The 21,985-nt window shown below is 30.6% G+C and overlaps 1 protein-coding gene across 3 annotated transcripts in view; it reads left to right on the top strand.

Annotated features, from left to right (window-relative positions):
* The window catches only part of Atg6 (Beclin-1-like Atg6), a 56,438-nt gene that overhangs the window by 25,110 nt on the left and 9,343 nt on the right, over positions 1-21,985 (top strand). For 2 of the 3 annotated variants that reach the window (XR_012756416.1, XM_075365956.1), the window contains exons 8-9: positions 3,272-3,325; positions 15,626-15,758. Coding sequence is in view for 2 of the 3 variants with exons in the window: in XM_075365956.1 (XP_075222071.1) it covers positions 3,272-3,325; positions 15,626-15,746 (175 nt within the window). In the remaining variant the exon portion in view is untranslated. The remainder of the gene's footprint in view (positions 1-3,271; positions 3,326-15,625; positions 15,759-21,985) is intronic. The other variant, XM_075365957.1, reaches the window with a different exon arrangement.

Here is a 21,985-nt window from a genome sequence, read left to right on the forward strand (position 1 = left end):
ATGAATAGCTTACGTAAGAAAAAATGACTACATTGATAACCGGTAAAAAAAACTATCAAAAAGAATAGTGTATAGTTCAAGTTTGTATTTCAAAACAGTTTAACTCATCTTGGACTACTGTGTATAATAACAAAAAGATTTAAGAGACGTTTAAAACGTCTTTGGTAATATTAGATTATTAAAAATTTGGGGAAATATTTTTATAAAAGTGGAAAATTTTATTATGAGTCTGTTTTATATCAAAAAGTGTTCCTTATGTTTGTATTTTAGATTTAAAAGAAATCATGGAAGTTAAGGGTTATGTAATTTTTTTATATAATTGAAAGAAATTTTTAAAAAACAGTTTGTAGTGTGTAGACTTATGTATCTCAGAACGACAAAGTATACTGTTATTTAAAATATGGTGCTACAGTGAAAATTAGATTAAATGAAAAAGTTTTAAGATGAATTTTAGAATCAAGAATTTTTTATAGAAGTTTGCAAGAAACTAAATAATTAAAATAATAATAGAAGTTAAAAAACTTCTATTTTTGCAAAATGGACCCACTTCTTTACAGAAGTGGTCCATTTTATAAGGCATCCAGGCTATTTAATTTAGTGATAAAAGAAAGTGTACATGAGAAATTAATTCAAAGCTGTAATAGAGGAAGGTGTATTAATATACGATATAGTACTTATAACAGTAGAAGATTAAACAAAATAAGATTGAAATGAAACATATGGAACTAGTTAAATGATTGATAATAAATGAACATGTTTTCTTCTGTTTGAGATGATTGTTTTATTACTGTTACTTTCCATGCAAGTTTTAACAGGTAAATAGGTTTTACTTTTTTTATGAATAATTTACCAGATGAGCTATTTGAAACTGAACCACTACAGACTAAACACAATTACTACATGTAACATTTTATGAATGAAAGAAAAGATTTAAATTAAATGTTTTATTTACTTTAAAAGCAAAATTTTACATATTTACCATATTTTAAAAAAGATGTACAAAGTCAGTGCTCTGCACAGCAATGCACTTATTTGTGCTCAAGTGATCATATTGAGAATCGCCTATTGCAAATTGTTCTCAGTGCCGTCAGTTTCTTGTTGAATGTTCATCTTCAGTTTATCGATAGTGTACGGATTTGATTCATTAACTCAATCCTCCAAATAGCTCCAAAGGAAAAATTGCAACTAGACAAATCTGGGGAAGACTGCGGTCACTGCCCTCTGGTGACAGTTTGTTCTTTAAAAGCTGCACAAACACATGCTAGGGAATTGTTTGGTGTGCGACATGTTATTCTGTCTTACTGGAAGAAGTCATACTCTTTTTCACAATCTGTTAACTGATTGTTAAATTTCTTCAAAAACTTATAGTACACTTATGTATTGGCAATCAATCAAATTATTCACCTTACTGTACAATTACCAGAAACAACATACCATACATCAATTTTCTTGTCATGAAGTGTTTGCTCAAGTATCTGATGAGAATTTTTAGTGATCCAATACTAGGTGTTGTGCAAATTAAAACACCCAAATAAATGAAACCATGCCTCGAAGTACAGCATTCAGATCTATTTGTCCATTAACAATGTTTTTTTAAGAAACCAGTCACAGTAATTAAGACATATTGGTTTGTATGTTCTGTTAAGTTGAGGTACAGTTGTTTTACAATATGGTTTCAAATTTAAATCATGAAGAATGTTACAGCAAGATGTGTATTTTACACGTCTTAGAATAGGAAATCCTTCTTTGATATTGGCTATGGTCTCTCCTAAGGAAGGTCACCTGTTTTATTTTGTGTTTGAAACTGACCCCTTTGTTCGCCATCTTTTAACCACATTGTGTATGCTATTGTTTGCTTGAATTCTGGCATTCAGAAATTTTTCTGTGAATATTTGACACCTTTCTTGAAATAAGCATCTACTATAGTGACCCTTTTAGTCTGTTGAATAAAATATTTTAAAAGAACAAAACTATACTCTGCACTTAAACATGAACAGTGTACAATTGAGAACAGTAGATGATAGTAACATAACCAATATTGGCACATGTAGCAGCAGTAATGATACTTAAAGTGCAGTTTAGTGGGAAAATGTTACTTTATAAGATTCTTACTAAGGAAGTAATATCTGACAGAAATATTCTTCTGCAATTTTTAGTAGCCTTGTTTTGGCTAAATTGGACAATTCAATCATACTTTCTGCACATATTATTGTTATATATTTATTATGCACTGTAATAAGTTTTTCAACTTATGTAAATGAACTGCACTCACTTCTGATGATTCCACAGCAGTATATGGTAGGTTCTGATGAACTCACCAATGTTAGATTTAAGTAAGTAATGAATATTCTCACTTTCCAGAGAATATTTGCTCATACCCGGTCCCTTTACATCATTTTTAATATGGAGCTTTTCGACTCTACATTTCCTGAGCCACTTGTTTTCATACAGGCAGAATTTTTTTATAGATTATCAAAGTTTTGAACAGAAATTAAACTTAAAAAAAATATATCGACCCAAAAAAACTGCCCTAAAAGCTAAAAAGAAAAGATAATATTTCTTACAATCCTTCTTTAAATTTTGACTTTTAAATCTGTGCCAAATTAAATGGTTGGTAGATTTTTGTATTTTAAAGTACCTTCTGAAAGTCAAAATTTAAAGAAGAATTGAAAAAATAATTTTTCAGGTTTTTAAGTTTGTTTTACTTTTTTTAACTTATTTATTTGTTAATTACAATTTCGGTCTCCTATTAGCATTTTACCAAACTTCTATATTGCATATTAGTTTCAACTACAGTTTTACTGGTACCTCTTCTCATCACCTTTAATTCCCTAATATTGATTTTATTTTTTTTATTACTTTTTTCATAATATTATTTTTATACTATTATTATCGTTTTTTCAAAAGCTTTTCCGATCGGTCTACTATTTTATATTCTTTATAAATAGTTGTGGCAGAAATAAGTAATTTTAATTATTGAGAAGCTATTATATGATACACAGCATAGTATCATGTGAAGTATTATTCCAATAAATGTAGCCATTAAGTAAATTATAAATATGACTGCATTCCAACATTACTCTTGTTGCTGGACTTTTCATTTTTTTAAAAAAAAGCACAAATAAATTATTTGAAATATTACTACGGGTTTGTAATTTATTTTCATGAAAAATAGTATTAATTTTTTTTATTTAATAATAAAATTGTTTATTTAAAATGAAATCAGGGTACCAAAGTTTGACATTTTTGTTTTCTTTTTTTTATTTTTCAGCATGCCTTTCAGAGTTAATTGTGTTATAATACAGCCACTCACTGTCCCGCTTTGGTGGGTTTTACTAATTATAGCAGAATTACTTTTTATAAAAATTAGTTTATGTATGTATATTATATAAATCCATTTGCTTTCAAAATGGATTTTACTTATTTGCCATGCTGTTTTTGAATGTATAAATATTTACAGTAAAAACCCCTTTTGTTCCATCTACTGTATTGTTCCAACTACAAGCCACAACCCATTTATTTTTATTCACAGACTAGGAAAAAATTTTTGAAATTATTTTTTTTTTTTTAATTTTATTTTGCAAAAAAAAGAGAGGGAGAGAAAACTAGTATAAAATTTGCCATTACCAATAATTACTACTACATTGTTCAACAGCTCTTTTACAAGATTTTTATTAGAAATTTTATCCTTCTTCCACCATTCACTAATATGTACTTTTCATCAATTCCAAATTTTCTCATAGCTTTATGATCGCATGTTCATTAAGCTTGTTTTATTAAACAATAAATTTGTAATTGACAAAATAAATTGTATACTAATTGTTTCAGTTTAATGACAGGTTTTTAACCATATATACTCCTACCATTTTGGTATCTTAGATAATCTATGCAGATAAAAAGAAATTTAACAATAATGAACTTAAAGAAATCATTCATGTATTACATTTATGCTGATAGCAATAGCGGTTAAAATTTAAAAATTTGGAAATAAAGTATATGGAAAAATTTAATTTGTAAATGTAATATGTGGAGAAGGGTATGATAATGTTTTCACACTGTAAACTACTTTTTTGAAAGTTATGTGTTTTTTTTATAATAATAAGCAAAGTTCAACTATTTTTTTTTTTTATTGTTGGTAATAATCTGTAAAGGAGATTTTTTCTTGTCAGCCGATAATTAAAATCTCGTTCCTGATGATGATTTAGTTCTTTTGGTTGGTCATACTTTCATTCAACAGTTAGTTAAATGAAAAATACATTATTGGTACATTGTACTCTAATCTTGTGAAATTTGTTTCTGTAGCTACATGATTACACTCTATTACAGCTGTGTATCCACTCTTTTTTTAACTAAAAATAAAATTGTAATGTGAAAATGTCACACCTGACAGGATTCAAACCTTGAACCTTCAACATAAAAGGCAAAGATGCCACTACTTCACCATGATGTTTACCAATATAATTGTGTTATTGTAGCATGATATTAACAGTAATGCATCAGGAATGATGAAGTCCTAGATTGTAAACAACTTAATTGCTGATTTGCAGTTTTGGTTACATTATTTTAATTGACACTAGCTATTAGGCTTATTCAGCAGCTAATAGATAAGAGCCCTTAAATTGGTTCCTGCTACCGATACCAAAGAATTTTTGGACAGATAAATATAGGGCTTCTAATAAAAAAAATAATAAAATTTATATATCCTACTTAAATATAATATCAGCAAGGGACCTATGTAACCAAAACTATAATCTGAAATAGTTTTTAAAAAATAATATGGAATAAATGCATTTTGGCCATTAGTTTATGACTTATTTTACTTATGTCAGTATTATCTTTTCACCTTAAAACCACTTAGAAATTCCCAGAGAATCTTTAGCTCTTAGAAATTCTCAAAGGTCTTAGTCTTTTCTCTAGGTCTTTGATGACTTAAACATCTTTAAAAGTTATCTGTAGTTTAAATGTCCTTACAGAAATCGCTGTTGTGATAACTATTTCAATACCACTTCTGAATCAATTCTTTCAGTTATCTGCTGTTAAAAAAATACAAAATGAAATAAACAATGCGTAACTTTCAAACAGTTACAATCAACTGTAAATAATTCATAAACTCATTATTCATTTGTGGCCACTTCATATTTGTATATTTTTTAAATTTTGTACTCCAAAGAGAAAGTATTCTTTAAAGAAAAATGTTAAGGCCTAGAGTCAGAAACTTTATGGTATGTAATCTACGGGCAAGATCGGACAAGAAATCTGTGATTAGTGATGATTTGTAGGAAGTATGTCAACTCTTTAATGATGACACAGTTATAGCAAGAACAAAGATGACACAATCAAAGAAAAGCACACTAGTTAAAATTGCTATATGTAAATTTTTTTTTTATCTTTCGTTAGATTTACATACAGTGTCTGTAAATAATGGTAGGGTTTATACAGTCATAGTTTTTAAATAAACCATTACAGCAACTTGAAAAAAATATATATGTCAAAATGAAGAAAAGCTCATTAGTAATCATGACCATGGTGCAGAAGAAGGTTCAAGTGGCTTCCTAAGTTGTAACTCGGTTACACTCGTTAAGCGTGAATACCATCATTTGTTCATTGAAGAACTACCACATGAAAATAACATTCTTAAATAAGAAAAACATAACAGAGAAATGAGGAGTCTACTAAAGCAGTAGCATGCAGAACATTCACCTGTGTCTGACAAAGTTTTGTAAGTATTTTGTGCACACAAAATATTTACGTAGCCAAAAAAAAATCAGTATAGAAGTGTTCTGTAGAATTAGCCAATCCAAAAACAACTGTTTTTGAATATTTCAACATTAAAAAAAAGGTCATAAAATTCAGATATTAAACAAAATTTATCTACAAGAAAATATATAATGATTTGAACCATTATAGACATTCTTGATCAGTTAAATCGTGACGGAAGTTTTTTAATAATTTTATTATTAGTGATGAAGCTGTGTTTCATATTTCAAAATAAGCAAATAAGCACATCAGCATATTGTTTGAATATACAGTACTGAACCTCTATAGTTCATTGTAAAACATAAATGTAACAGCCCAAAAGTTAATGTATGATGCATAATTGGACAAGACAGTTATAGGTCCCTTCTTTTTTGCTGTAAAAGTTTTAAAATATGTTAAAAGGGTATATAACTCCCAAATACCAGTGAATTTCAATTTCTAATTAGAGAGTACACCACATTCATACACGAAATATTTCCTCAGAGAAAGGATATCCTGGCCCCTGCGGTCTCCATATCTTACTCCTATGGATTTTTATTTGTGGGCTTATGTAAAGATAAAATTGTTGTTATCTGTTCAAATAAGAAACTTAGACCATTTAAAAGAACAGATCACTGAAGCTGTTTCACCTACGAGGTGCGACAATAAAGTAATGAGACTGATGTGAAAAAAATGTTGCTTACCGTTTTAGTCATGTTTAGTGTTGTCTCCTTCAAAGTAGTTCCCCTCTGATTGCACACACTTATTCCAGCGCTTCTGCCATTGATATAACAATTCTGGAACTCATCTTCTGTAATATCCTCCAAGACCCTCGTCACAGCTTTTTGGACACTAAAAGCTGAGGACTTAAAAAACTCAGTTTTTTCATGGCATCTTTGACCCCTTTAACTCCCTCTTGTAACTTCTTTAATAATATCTATGGTCCCTCCATGTCATCTTTTACTCAAATCAGTAGATCCTTTCCTTGCTCCTTCCAGACGGACAGGATGTTTGGGTCCCCCTCTTGGACACCATCTTTGACCTCCTTGAAAAAGTCCGCGAATGTTTTCTTCCCTTGCTTGTCTTTGGTTTTGAGTATTAATGTCTTCACTTTCTCCTGTGGGGTCTTACTGATTGACATATCTCTTTTGTTCTTATTCTTCGCTTTCCTTTCTACATAAATATCCATCATGCAGTTCATTCTACGGCTCGCATATTCAAAGATTTTCTCGGTTATGCAAGCAGCATTTCCTTCCTCCACTCCAAAAAAAATTTTGTTTTGCTTGAAAAAATATATCAGCTATCCCTTTCCTTAGGTGTGGGATATTACTCTCCCTAATCATCGAGTCAGTTATTAAGATTACCTTGCGATTGAAGTCAGTCACGACTTCTCCCCTTAGTACCATTGCCGTCTTTGAGCACACAAAGAGTTACCCAATTATCAAAAGCCCCTTGGCCATTAGATCACGTATTCTTGGCACCACCGGATAGACAGCCTCAAGAACTCTGTCTTTGACCTGGCAAGATCAAACACCAATGCCACATCTGTATCTCTCTCAGAGAACACTGAATCCTTTAACTCCATCGTCTGTAGGAACCACTCCTTGTCCCGCTAGCTGTCGCCAAGGGGTCAATTTCCTTGTTTTGCACTCCTTTATCTAGTTTCTGTAGTATTTCTTCAATGCCGACCGCTGTCCTTGTCTGACAGGCAACATTCTGCCCTAAAGGCAAGCACCACTCTTTCCATGTTGTCAGCGAGCTTCCTGGCTATATGGCTCTTTTCAGCATGTTTGGTCAAAATGTTGCTAACACTAATCAACTCCCTTATATATTTCACCATCTCCTTTTACAGAGTGTTCTCCAAACTCATTCCCGACCTCTTCTCAGACTCCTCAGGGGCCACTTCAGCTGACGCTCCTCTTCATGTGGTCTTTTCATTTTCCTTCTAACACAATACCATTAGTGGAATCACTCATGATTGACTCCCTCAAGCTAAACACATATTGCAGCGCCTGCTGCTGTTGGCTCCTACTTCTCTTGACCATCCTGGGAAGCAGGAGATTCCAAATGACCTATAAACCTCAGTGGAGGCTAGATCTCCCAAAACCAAGTAATTTGAGCTATCACACTATTGATTGTTACCCGTTTAATTACATCAAGACTTAGGAAAATTTTCTTACCACAATAGTTGTTTGGGATTTCACTTCAGCAGGAAGGTTTGCTGACAAACCTAACCACAAATTATTCCACAGGAAGCTGACTGCAGATTCTCGCAAACCAAGTACCCACCTAGTCTGGCAGATTATACTAACCTCAAACAAAACACTGAAGCAAAAAATCGCAATAATTAAAATACTGCTGAACAGAAAATGTTTTGAACTCGTACGAATGTTCAAAAACATTTCAACTAAAAAATACACACCACCACAAAACTCAATAAACCACCAAACATAAAAAAAAATACTTCCTTGGGTATACTCTCACAAGCGATTTTCTCAATTGATTCCATCATTCAACTCTTGTTTTCATCTATCTGCATTCTTCTATATACACAGTAGATTGTATCTCAATAGTAGCTTATCAGCCACAGTATGAGAAGTATATGTAAAAAAGTTATTGTTAATGTAAAGAGTCATTGTATAAATATAGTTTACAACATTACAACCCAAAACTTCTGAAAAACCATAACAGTAGTCAGTAATTCATGACAACTACTCCCAACCAAGTAGTTATGTGAATCCTACTTATTCTGTATTAGTAATGCCGTGTAAGTCGCTTATAAAAAGTGATGAAATCTCAGAGTTGCCCTTTTTTTAAGTCATTTTTATGATAGAGCCGCAACTAAAGTTAGATAAATTTACGAAAATTTCACTACTACCTCAGCTGGAAATGTGTGTGGTAATAAGCATATCTACAGCAATCTACAGTCTAAAGTTTTCATGTTTTTATTAAGAAAGAACTTAGTAAGAATATGTTTGAAATTCCATCACTTTTTAATAGTAAATCTAACATAGATACAATTTACAATATTCCTAGGCAAGGAGGTTTTGGATTGAAAAAGTTTTGCAAACACTTCGTTAGAAGGAAGTTGTTTTTTTTTTTAATTTATACACAAATTAAGGATTAGGAAGAGGCTGTCTAGTTTGTAATGGCAAGAAACAAGGTTTCAGACATATATAAACATGTGATGAGATAAAGGGAGTAACAAAACATAAATAGCATGATGTAATCTGTGAATGATCTCAAAGAGGATAATTTTTATTAACTATCAGTAATGCAGTTTCAGTAGGCTATAGTGTTAACATTAGAATGCTGTTTTGTGTTTACAAGATATTTTCAATCATAATTATTTTATTAACAATTTTATAACTTAATATATTTTATATATATATATATATATATAGGTTGAATATTAAATTACATAGTTAATTTTTTGATAGAAAATGTGGTTTGTGTTTGAAACAATACAGTACTTAAATTAGATGAATTAGTCGTGGTTTTTTTACTAGTTTGGCAGCCAATGAAAATAATACATAACTAATTTTATATGCTTGTGATTACAGAAGGGACTCTCTTAACAGACCCACCGTCATTGGAATTATTTTTTGACTGAATTATTGTCAATCTTATGTTAGCATCTACTGATGATATGTAAAGTTTTTATGTCACTAACATATGTTTATATCTGTTGCTAATTGCTCAATATTGTAAATATTTCTGTACTGATTTTTATATAGCTGCTTACAAACATTTCTTATAAACAGGTAAAAATAAATTCCTTTCAATTGGCTGGCAAAAATGAAAGGATTGGCTTCATGAAGCAAATACAAGTTTCCCCATTCCTTGATTTTGTATTTGTAAGAAACTAGTGCAATTATCCATCCTTCTGTTTTTTTTAAGAGTTAGCTCATTAAGTTACAGTTTCATTATGTAAAATAAATTTAGACTACAAATATTACATTAGAAAGTACATATTGTAATAGCAAACGAGGTCTGTAAATAAAGTAATGAGACTGGTTCAGAAAAACTTTTTATTTACAATCCAATTATACATGGACTCATTATACATAGCTGGACAATTATACATAGCTCATTAAGTTACAGTTTCATTATGTAAAATAAATTTAGACTACAAATATTACATTAGAAAGTACATATTGTAATAGCAAACGAGGTCTGTAAATAAAGTAATGAGACTGGTTCAGAAAAACTTTTTATTTACAATCCAATTATACATGGACTCTACACCTTCAAAATAGTTCCCTTGGGAAGCCATGCAACACTCAAAACAGTTTTCCCACTCTTCATAGCAGTGTTGGAACTCAGAAACCGGATTATCCTTCAGATGGTCAGTTACATTTTTTAATGTTTTCTGCTGTTCCAAAATTGTGTTCTTTGAGGTGTTTTTTTAAAGTCAAGAACAGTAAAAAGTCGCAGGGACTCAAGTCAGGTGAATAAGGTGGTTGAGGAACTATATGAATGTTTTTCTTTGCCAAAAACTCATTAATTGAGAGCGCAATGTGACAAGGTGCATTGTCATGATGCAGCATCCAGTTGTTTATGATGGCTGGTCTCACATGGGCAACTCTTCCACATTCTTTCAAGAATTTCTCGGTAAATATACTGATTTACAGTCTGTCCTGTAGGCAGAAACTCTTTATGGACAATGCCATTACTGTCGAAGAAACAAATTAGCAAGGTTGATTTGCTCATTTTTGCATTTTTAGGATGTGGTGAGTTTGAAGTGTGCCACTCCTTGCTCTGGCATTTTGTTTCTAGGTCGTACTCAAATATCCAAGATTCATCATCAGTAATAACATTTTTTAGAAAATCTGGATCAGTTTCAATTTGCCCTAGAAGATCACAGCACACTTCCACCCTGTTGTTTTTCTGTTCAACAGTGAGATTTTTTGGGGCAAATTTTGACAAAACTTTTTTCACGTCCAATTCGTTTGTCAAAATTTGATGGACTGTAATATGTTTAAAATTCAATTGTTTTGCAATCATTCTAACAGTTAATCGCCAGTTGTGCCATATGAAGTCTCTCTATTCACTCAACATTGTCATCACCTTTTGACATTAACAGTCTTGCAGAGCGTGGATCGTCCACATATGATTCCTATGAAAGCCATCCCAAAATGCTTTAAACCACCTAAAAACTTTGGCTCGTGAAAGAGCATCATCTCCATACACCTTTTCTATTTTGAAAAAGTTTCAACGAAGTTTAACACAAAACTTGATTGCAAACATTACTCATAATTAGTTTCACTCATTTTTGTAACGCACAACAAAAACTCATTTCACGAAAAGTTTACGTCTCACATGGCAACAACTGACTAAAAATATTAAGACCAGCTGTTATATGGTTATATGAACTAGTAACTTTACATGTTGTCACTTTGCTACCAAAAAAAAAACTTATCTCATTACTTTATTTACAGACCTTGTATAACTGAAAATATATAACTATATAATGGTTATAAAAAGTAGCTGAAAAATTAGAATCTTAAAGTTGAACTTATTAATTTAGAGTGATTTCTAGCGTTAGAAAAAAAAATGATTTTATTAGAGATTCATTTGATGTCTAGTTTGACCATTTATTTATGCATCTGTAATAAGAGAGTTCCTCTGGAAGTGAATTTTTAATCTGTGGGTAAAAATGTTCACAAAAAAAAATAGTAAAATCCAGTTAGTTAATTTATAAAGATGGTAGTTGTTGTCTACTGAACTCCAAATTCTTAAAGCCACTCAGAATTATTGTCCTATAAAGCATGTATTGAATGGATACAATTTTTGTTTTAAAGTATAAATCCCTGTTTTATGATGTACATTTTTCAGAGGCTTTAAATTAAATTTTGAATAAATGGGGTTTGACTGTACTGCTTACTAATTTTTTCTAACATTTTGCATAAATATGCTGTTTGCTTGTGTGTGGGAATTGAATAATAAGTGGAAAGTCTTAGTTTTATTGTGTGAATAATAATTTTATAATTGTAATGGTCTATTGTATGGAAAGTGAATCCTCTCATTGATAGATAGCATAGTGCTTACTAAACCTTCCTTTAATGAAAAATATCTGTTCACAAGTTTTTTTTTTTATAATATGTGGATATTGTATTATATGTAAATAACTAGTTGCTAATAGTAATGATCAATATACCAAAGATCTAGTTCTACTTATTACGTTATGATTACCATTTTCTCATCACTCTCTCTCTCTCTCTTTTTGACTTTCTGTACACAATCAATTATTAAGTGAAAGTACTTACTTCTTTTTTAAATCCTGAGTTATTGTATTATGGAAATACACATGGTGTAAAAATAACTTCTACTTATAATGGATGTTATTACATACAAAATCTAGAAAATACTTTTTAAAGCTTTTATTGATTAAATTTAATAACCTCACTACTTAGCAGGATTGTACCAAAGTTCTTGGCCTGACATAGAGATGCCACAAATATGTGCAAATGACTGATATTTATCAAGTCTAATCTCTTAGATGGCATGCTGCAAAATTTCAGACATATACATTTAATTGCTTGTTTGCAGCAATCTATAAAGCAAACAAGTTTTGATGTCTGAAAAATGGATAAGATTAAAGTTCAAACTATTATAAAGTACTTTGTTTTAAAAGGTTTAACCCCAGCAGACGTAAGAAAGGAGTTAGATTTCACTTAAACAAATCTTCCCCTTCATTTGCAATGGTAAAAAAGTGGGCTGCGGAATTTAAATGCGATTGAATATAGATTCTATGTGAAGAACACTCAGGATGCCAAAACCCACTACAACTGATGAAATCATTACAAAAATCCACAATGCCATATTAAATGATCATTGACTGAAGATGACTGAGTAAACAAAATAAGGAAAGGAACTGAAATCCACTACTTACCCAAAGGTAAAAGAAGCAAGTTCAACATGCAATTACTGTGAATGTTCACCCATGACATCAAAGATGGCACCTGGCCCCAATTGTGATGTCATTTTGACACTAGAGGATCATTTCTTGAATGAGATGGTGAATTTCCCAGAATCTGGTTTCCTATCCAAGGATTGTACAAAAGCCTAATTATCTATCTGGTAAAGATGCTTCTATTCTTTGTAAAATATCTAACAAAGATTCTAGAAAATTGCCTGTCTGGGAGGATTTCTTTTATAAAACAATCCACATTCATCTGATGGGGGGGTCATTTAAGGCATTACTAATGAGAGAGTGTGAGTTCATTTAAAATAACTTAGTTTTCCTTGAATATGAAGTACCATACAAAATTTCCTATAATGAAAGGATTCACTATATAACTAAACGATAGTATTCTTTTAAAAAATTATAATTATTTTACATCTGTAAATTATATAAAATTAATTTCTTCATATCATTTAAATTGAAAGTAATATTTTTGTCTATAAAGTTAGAATTTTTAAGTATCTTTTGATTCATTAACTATGTTTTTGGGGATATTAATTTCTTATTTTTATAAATTAAGTATGCTTTACTTGTTCAGCTTGATTTTTAACATTTTCATTGAATTATTGCCAGAATCAATATCTCCATGGCAGGTAAAATACAGTTATAATCATATTGAGGTGTAAAATTAGCATCTCAACTTATACATCTAAATTGTATGCACTTAAATTATTAATGAAAGAATAACTAATATAAATACTAACTGCATGCTTCCACTTTCTTTAGTGAGTTCTTCAACTAGAAATATCGATGTTTTGGAATTATATAATTAACGTATTACATCATAGTAACTTTGATTTTAAAACTATACATATAATTAAAATATTATATATTAAAATAATTATTATTCTTATTATAATTACTATTAAGATATTTAGTTGGAATTGTTAATTATGTTAGGACATAATCTGTTTATTATTTCCATTATTTAGTTACATTTAATTCATTACTGTGGCTGTTTTATTGCAATGGTTACCAGATAAGTTTAAAAATGTACTACACATAAATTAAGTAGTACAAGAATAAGAATGGTTGTTTTTATATTATACTTTATACTAACTCTTACTTTACTGGAATATTTTGACAGTCTTGGAAAAAGATTTGTTAACAAAACAACAGTAACCTTGGTACTATTGGCTCCTACCTAACTTAACAAGCTTGTTTTTCATTTCCCTTGAAATCACTGAGTTATTGACAAATGTCAGCAAGTTTTTTTTTCTAATTACTAAACCTAATATCACTAGGTTACTCTAAACCTAGTGATTACACTTTGTAACTCCAAATGGAATAACATTTCTTAGATCCAAAAGGAATTGCAGACACTACTCAACAAGCATTCAGGAAAATGGCTTCCGTAGTGTTTTTGGGATGTGGAAAAACCAATAGGATCATTGTATATATTTCTAAGAAGATTATTTTTCTCGAGGGTGACACTCAAACTGAATAGGGTAAGCCATCCTTTTTTTCTCTTGGTCCTGGAACTTTCCTTCTTTTTATTTATGATACTACATTCAAAAAATAATTCACCATGAATAAGAAAATAAGTACATGACAAAAATATATTTTCTTACACAAGATATTTATAAAAAAGAAGTACAATCTATTTCAGAAAATTAAAAACGTTGAATTAATTGGTTGCATGACCATTTCAGATTTTTTTCATACTTCAGCCATCAAGATCTACCTACCTACATACAAGATTGAAGATAAAATCCATATTTACAAAATCTCTATCTTCATAAGTTTCTCATCTACAAAATTTTTTCCTTCACTTTAGCAATTTCATGCTTTTTGAAAATCTGTTATAACCTTTAACATGTAAAGCTATTTCTAAAGTTATTTATTTAACATGTAAAGCTATATCCATTAATTTTTTTAAATGTGCACATCTTAAACAGCTGAGTTACAACTTGTAATAAGCTCTCGTTAATTATAATTAATTTTATAAGAATTGTTCAAATACAGAAATATGAAATAGTCATGCAACTACAATTTTCTTAAATTTTATGGAACAACCTTGTATATATTCTTTGTTTCATTTGCTTAACAACCTTACTTTAAATTTATCTACCGTGAAACATTTCTTTGTAAAATTCAGATTCTACTTATATAATTTTTATATCATTTATTAACATCATTTCGTTGTTATCAAAAAAACCTAATTGTAATTTGTAGTCTGATTTGAATTCAGCAAATTGTTTTTAATTATTTTTCCTCCTTTAGTGATAATTATTCCAATAAATTTATACTTCTGCTTATTTACTTTTTTTGTAAATATTTAACATCATATATTATTTTTTTAGGCATATATATATATAATTTTTGTTTATTAATTTAAATAAATTAACATTTCATTTTGATTCAGTGGTTTAGGTTACCTGTACTAAAAAAGTTTAAGATTACTTTCCTGCAAAATTATTAAGGATTTATTTTTTTGATGACAATTGTTTTAATAAACTTGTATATATAATGTAAATCAACTTGATCCACCCAAGTACAGAATTAAGAAATATCTTCTTATTTTGTTGCTTTTCTATAAAAGCATTTTCGCAGGATCCTGTATCATCAGTTGTACGTAAAAAACTTTTTATATAATTACATATTAAACAAAAATACTATTAAAAAGATAAAATTAAGATTTAAAATTATAATCTTAAATGATTAAAAAGTTAAAAGATAAAAGATTAAAATATAAACACATATGCAAGGCATATGGGTTTTTACAGACAACTGGTGATGCAAGATCCCACAAAAGTACTCTTGTAGAAAAACAACAAAATAAGGTAAAATATTTCTTAATTCTGTACTATATATATATATATATATATATATATATATATATATATATATACATATAATTATGTTTGTTTTTTTTTAATTGGTATTTAAAACCTTTTTAATTGTAAATTGCTTTTTGTTTAGGATCCAGTTCAATTCTGAAGAACAGTGGACAAAGGCTCTGAAATTTTTATTAACTAATTTGAAATGGGGTCTTACATGGGTATCGTCACAGTTTGCAAAAGATCAGCTCGACAGTCGGTAGCATTATTTGAAGGTTGGCTGTTTAATTTTAAGCAGTTTTATTTGAAATTTGTGGATAAAATTACTGTTTAATAAGTCTCTTAAACACAACATTCAATTAGTGATTAATAAACTGTCTTACTTCAATGATCATAAAATAATAAGAAATATACATATATTAAATTATATTTATAAAAACCATCTAGTACAGAATATTCAGATAAGACAACTTACCTTTTTTTATTATGAAAGTACTTTCACAGGATACTGCATCCTCAGTCATGATTGAATTCATTTAAATGATTTATATAATTATAATTTCCACTTACTAACATTCATTAGTTACTATTAATGAATGTTGTTAAGTGGAAATTATAATTTGATATATTATTACCAACAGGCCATGCTTATCAAAATGAATCTGAATTCATTTAATTGAATTGCATATTAAATAAAGGTATTAAAATGTTAAAAATTAAAAAACAAAAAAAAGTAATTAGCTAACATTACATTATGAGCATGGTTTATTTTAGTGTTTTTAATTTTTAATATCGTTATTTAATGTGCTTGAATTTATTAAATAAATTCAATCATGACTGATGATGCAGGATCCTGTGAATGTACTTTCATGATAGAGTTAAGATAGTCTTAATATTTTGTACTAGGTGATTTATATTAACACGTTCGCTGCTTCTCGCAATCACTAGTGTGAACTCCCGTGCTGATTTTTTTTTTTTAGTAAAGCTACTCTACTGTTATGGACTAAATACTACCTGACATTTTTAAAATGATTTTCGGTATAGTAATGCGTATTATCGAGATTATATAACTCACGCGGGAGCCGCGTGATCAGCCCGGCCCTTGAAATCAATGTATGTTTGCTAATGGTATGCTAGTCACACGACTCCCGCGTGAGTGTAAAAACAACTGGTTATACGTAATTATTTCCAGAATTCTATTCGAATCTTTCTTTTGATAAATTAGTGGTTCTTGGTGAATTAAAAAAATAAGTTGAAAGTTAAAATATTTTATTATAATTTGCGTATATTTTTTTTATAATTTGTATTTACATAAAATTAATTTCAAACATCTTACAACTAAAATTCATTTATAATGCTCTAAAAGATAATTACATTTATACATACATAAAAAAAAAATCGTAAACTACTTATACTTATGGTATAACCTAAAACATGGGTCCAAACAAAGACCAGGAAAACCAGGGCATGACGGGCAACCGAAAACTGTCTCTTTTCTTATTTTCAACGTTGCACTGCACTCCTTGCAACGTTTTCTCATCGTCTCATTCTTCGCATTTTTAGGGAGGTTTTGTGGGAGGTGTATATGGTCTTTTGGTAATGCCGCCGGCGGCTTATTTGTTGGATTCGGGAGCAATTTTGTAACAACCTCGAGGTGAAAATCATGTAAGTCATATTTTTTTTCTTCGCTGTACATGTTGTATAAGAAGTACGCGTTATTCAACATTAAATGAAAAATATGTATACCGAGTTTTTTATACCACCTCAACGTTTTATGAGTTAGTGGGTAATACGACAACATTTGGTCTTGCCGATCCACACCTTTCATATTCTTATTGTATTCAACAATTAACTTCGGCTTATTCTTTTCTTGACCACGTTTGTTTGTTGTTGTTACCAAATTCCCACCAAATTCGCTTGAAATGGAAAGAACTTCCCTTTTATCTTTCCATTTGCAGCAGCACACTCCTTTCGTATACATACAAAAAGATTCTCCCTTGGCGATTTTTTTTGAAAGAACTTCTTTGGGATTACCTCTTCTTTTTGACTGTAATGTTCCCGTAGTGTACATTTTATTAGCAAGAAGCTCTTCGGTAAGGGGCACGGAATTATAGAAATTGTCCATATAGAGAGCGTGTCCTTCCTCTTCTAAATCCTCCATCAACTTCCTCACAACTTTCGCGGCATGTCCCACTCCACTTACATCTAGATCCCGGGTGCCTCCATAAATATGGATTTTATGGACCAGCCCATTTGGTTGCGATAAAACATACAGTTTGAAACCAAATTTATGGCGTTTCCCCTGAACATACTGTCGCCAAAGGAGCTTCCCCCTCCACAATACCATGCTCTCGTCAATTGAGAGCTCCCTTGATGGAATGCATAGTTCTTTCATTTTGTTATTGAAATAATCCATCAAGGGTGTAATTTTGAAGATGGGATCGCTCCCAGTCCTTTCACTTTGAAAATGGAGGCAGCGCAAAATTACTAAAAATCTGTCCCGGCCCATAAATTGGGAAAACGGTAGATTGAATAGATAATGCCTCTTCCAACAATCGTTCATCCTATTCACCCGAATCAATCCCATGAGCATTAGTTCACCGACGAATGTTCTTATTTCGTCAGTTGTAACGTTTTTCCAATTGGAAATTCTTGCTCGAGCCGCATCACTATCGAATAAAACAATTATCGCGTAATTGTTTATCTCTTTAGCCAGATAAGAACAAAAATCCTCATTGAAAAACAGGTTGAAATAACCGAACGGGGATTGAACGTTGGGCTTTCCCCTCATACCTGGTCTACCTGTAAAATTTATTTTCGTCACATCTGGGGGATTAGGAAGCCACTTGTCCGTTGTGTTGCTAGGGCCAGGTAAAGAAATAGGCTGTTGAACCGCAATATCAGAGTCAGAAGCTTCACCTTCCTCGACAACGTCGGGAATTTCCTCGCAGATTGATGCAGGTGATTGTGGTTGTTCTGGAGCAACTAGCTCTTCTTCCGGATCAGAAAAATCTGATTCCTCCAGATCGTCGATTAATTCCAAATCATCATCAGAATCCTCCAAATCCTCGATAATTTTCTGAATTTCTTCTTCTGTGTACACCCTTTTCGGTTCAGCCGATCGGCGTTTTTTTGGTTCAGGACCCCTAGAAGTTGATGGTTCATTATCAGCCATGTCTGAAAGGAAAGTAAAAGTAAAAAAAAATAAGCAAAAATCTGGCTGTGCAGTTTATTATGTGCTAAAATTAAAAATCTTGACGTGTGAAAGGATGCTATTTTTTTTTTTGCCACATACTGTATTTATTATGATAAAAACTACAATTAGATAAGTGTTATGAGAAGAAATTACCTTTATGTTGTTGAAGAAAGAAGAGCTGGAGCAGAAAACACAAAGCCAACTTTGATCACAAAAAAAATGCAAAAAAATTAACACAAACTCGCTACGACTTTCACAGTGCAAAGGTAGGACACTAACTAAGTGCGTCATAAGGTTGGGATGTTATACCTGCAGCCGGCAAGGGAGGGGAGACCAAGGAATGGAATAGTCCCTCTCACGCAGGAGCCGTGTGGCCCGGCTGCAGGGGACAACCACACTCACGCGGGAGCCGCGTGATACGCAGTGGACGTGTTAATAGAATTAAAAATATAATTTAACAGTACAGAGTAATAATATGAATCTTGAAAAGATTAATTTCAATAAAATAATAAAAAATATATTATCTTTTATGACCATATAGGATCACTTTATTCAATTCATTATCCAAGTCTCTTCGACGGGACTGTTTGGGCCTTGCAGTCCTCCCAGTAGTTTTTCATACATTCCAATCTTTGTATCCTTTCTAATGTTGAAAATTTCCTTGTGAGTATGAAGCGATTGTTTTTGTCCTCAATTTTCTTGTTTAATTTTATCTTTTCTTTTCTGTGATGTCTTCTGGTGTAAGGTCAATTTCCTTCAGATCCTCTTATTTCTCTGATCCATCTGCATCCTGTGTTGGTGTTTTTTGAGTCAAGATTGTTTAGAGTTGTTGAATCTTCCATCCTCATAATATGTCCAAAAAATCCTGGTCTCCTCTTATGCATGGTATCAGTGATGGGTTTAACTCTTTGTACATGACTGTGTTAGGCATAATCCACCACTACCTGTCTTTTTGATACTTTTTACTGATGCAGGTTCTTCCAATTCTGCTTTCGATTTTCTGAAGTCTGTGTCATTGAATGAATGTTCAGGTGGAAGAATGTTTCTACCACATAAGTGGCTTCTGGTTTTATAACTGTGTTGTAATGTATAATTTCTGCGTTTATTGACAGGAATTTTTTATTGTAAGTGTATCATGTTAATTTTTGAGCTTTATCTAGTTTGTTTCTCTTGTTTGAATCAAGGTTTTTAGGTGTTTGTTATTATTTCTGTGAGGTATTTACAGTGGGTTAACATTTTGATTTTATTCCCATTTATGTTTACTTCTTTTAATCGTGTTGGTTTTTGGGGTATAATTTTTGTCTTTGCAAATGATATTTTGAGGCCAATTTTATTTGCAATGTTTTGAAGTTCTAATATCTGTGATTTAGCTTCGTTGATGTCATTTGTTAGCAGTGCCAATTGTTGGCAAAACCAAGACAGTTTGATTTTTACTTTTGGAGGACATTATTTGAACCATTCCCTCATTACCATTTCTAGAGCTCAGTTTAATAGCGGTGATAGCCCATTGCCTTTACACAGTCCTGTTTTGTTGTCAAATAGTTCCAAGAGCTCACCTCTGAATTTTACCTTTGAGTTAGTGTTTGTGGGGATCAGTTTTATCATATTTATTAAGTTGGTATGTAATCTGAGGTCTAGAATTTGTTGTCAGGATTCTCTGTGGATACAGTTATAAGCTTTCTTTATATCTATAAATGTTATCATCGTGACTCTGTTCCTTTCCTGTTGTAATTCATTATTAGCTTGAGTCTCATGATCTGGTCCAGACAGCTCCTGCATGGTCTGAAACCTCTCTGGTATTCTCTTAGTTCTTTCTCAAGCTGTGAGAATGAGACTTGAAAGAATTTTGTCTGTTGTGTGTAGGAGTGAGATTCCTTTGTAATTATTATGGTGTGTTTTATTCAATTCTTTTGTAGCAGATAGATGAAGACTGTCGTCCAGTGTTCTGGTAATTCTTCTTTGATCCAGTTGTTGACAAGCTGTTGATGAAGGGCAATTTTTGTTGATCTTCCTGCATGTTTCCAGATGTCTACAAACATCTGATCTCCTGCTGTTTTGTAATTCATCTCATCTAGTGCTTGGTAGACTTCTTTTATTGTGAGAGGATTGACGTTTTCTGGTGGTGTTTGTTATTGGGGTGTTGATGTTAAAGTTTAAGAGTTCTGTTAGTTACCTTATATCATTATATATACCAGAGAGTACTTTCACAATTTTCTCGCATCTTCAGTTGATCCAAACTTTTCATGTAAAATTACATATTATATATACAAAACATTAACAAAATAAAATCTTGATAAAAACAATAAAACAAAAATTTGTTGAAACTTTGGATATAAACTTTAAAATCAAAATGGAATTAAAATTCTTTTTTTTCCTTTAAGATTTAAAATCAAAATTAAAAGTTAAAAATTCCATTTATAAAAATATGTCATCAAATAATAAAAGTATTAATTAAAAATAAAATGAATATGTGTGTGTCTAGTTTGGCTAGCCAATATTATTTTACTGTGTAGGATTTTAAGTAGATTAAATGAAAAATTAACAATATTTGATAAAGTGCTGCTATCTATTTCATCCTTTATAATCATGTCATCCTTATACTCTATTTCTTGGTTGATCAAGCTGAATCCACTTTTGTATTTATATCTATAAAATCTCTAAAATGTCTAAACCTTTACTAATTATTATTATTTTTGGCTAGATTCTTGGAACATTTTAGAAATTATAAAAAAGATTAACTGAGTTTCTCTAATGTATTTGATCATCTGATTAAGAATAAGCATACAATATCTGATATTAAGCCAAATTTAAAAATACAAAAATTAAAAAATATAATATGAATACAAATAATAAGGTATTAGACATTTTAGAAAGATACTATATATATAAACATTAAAAAAAATTTAATATGATTAAACTTTAGACAGCATATATGGATGACAGTATTTTAAAAGCTGCAGTAGATGCTACCATCTCTTTTGATAGTGATGTACAATTAAATATATTTCAATTAGTGTAGCAAAATAAGTTCCGTTAAATGGACAACATGCATAATTGTTTTACTTAAAATTATTTTTATTTGATTTTATGCTTTGACATCATATTTTTACAACTTAATTTTAATTTAATTTTTAATGTTAATTTTAATTATTTTTTTGTATTTTTAAATATTGTTTTAATTTTAAACAAAATAAATAAATGCATGATATGTTATTATATTTTACAAAGTTTGCAATGTAATTTGAAATTAATATATAATGCAGCTGATGATGCGAGTAAATTACAAAAATGCTCCTGCATATATAG

The sequence above is a fragment of the Lycorma delicatula genome, chromosome 5 (assembly GCF_047948215.1).
Source record: "Lycorma delicatula isolate Av1 chromosome 5, ASM4794821v1, whole genome shotgun sequence".
Taxonomy (NCBI): domain Eukaryota; kingdom Metazoa; phylum Arthropoda; class Insecta; order Hemiptera; family Fulgoridae; genus Lycorma; species Lycorma delicatula.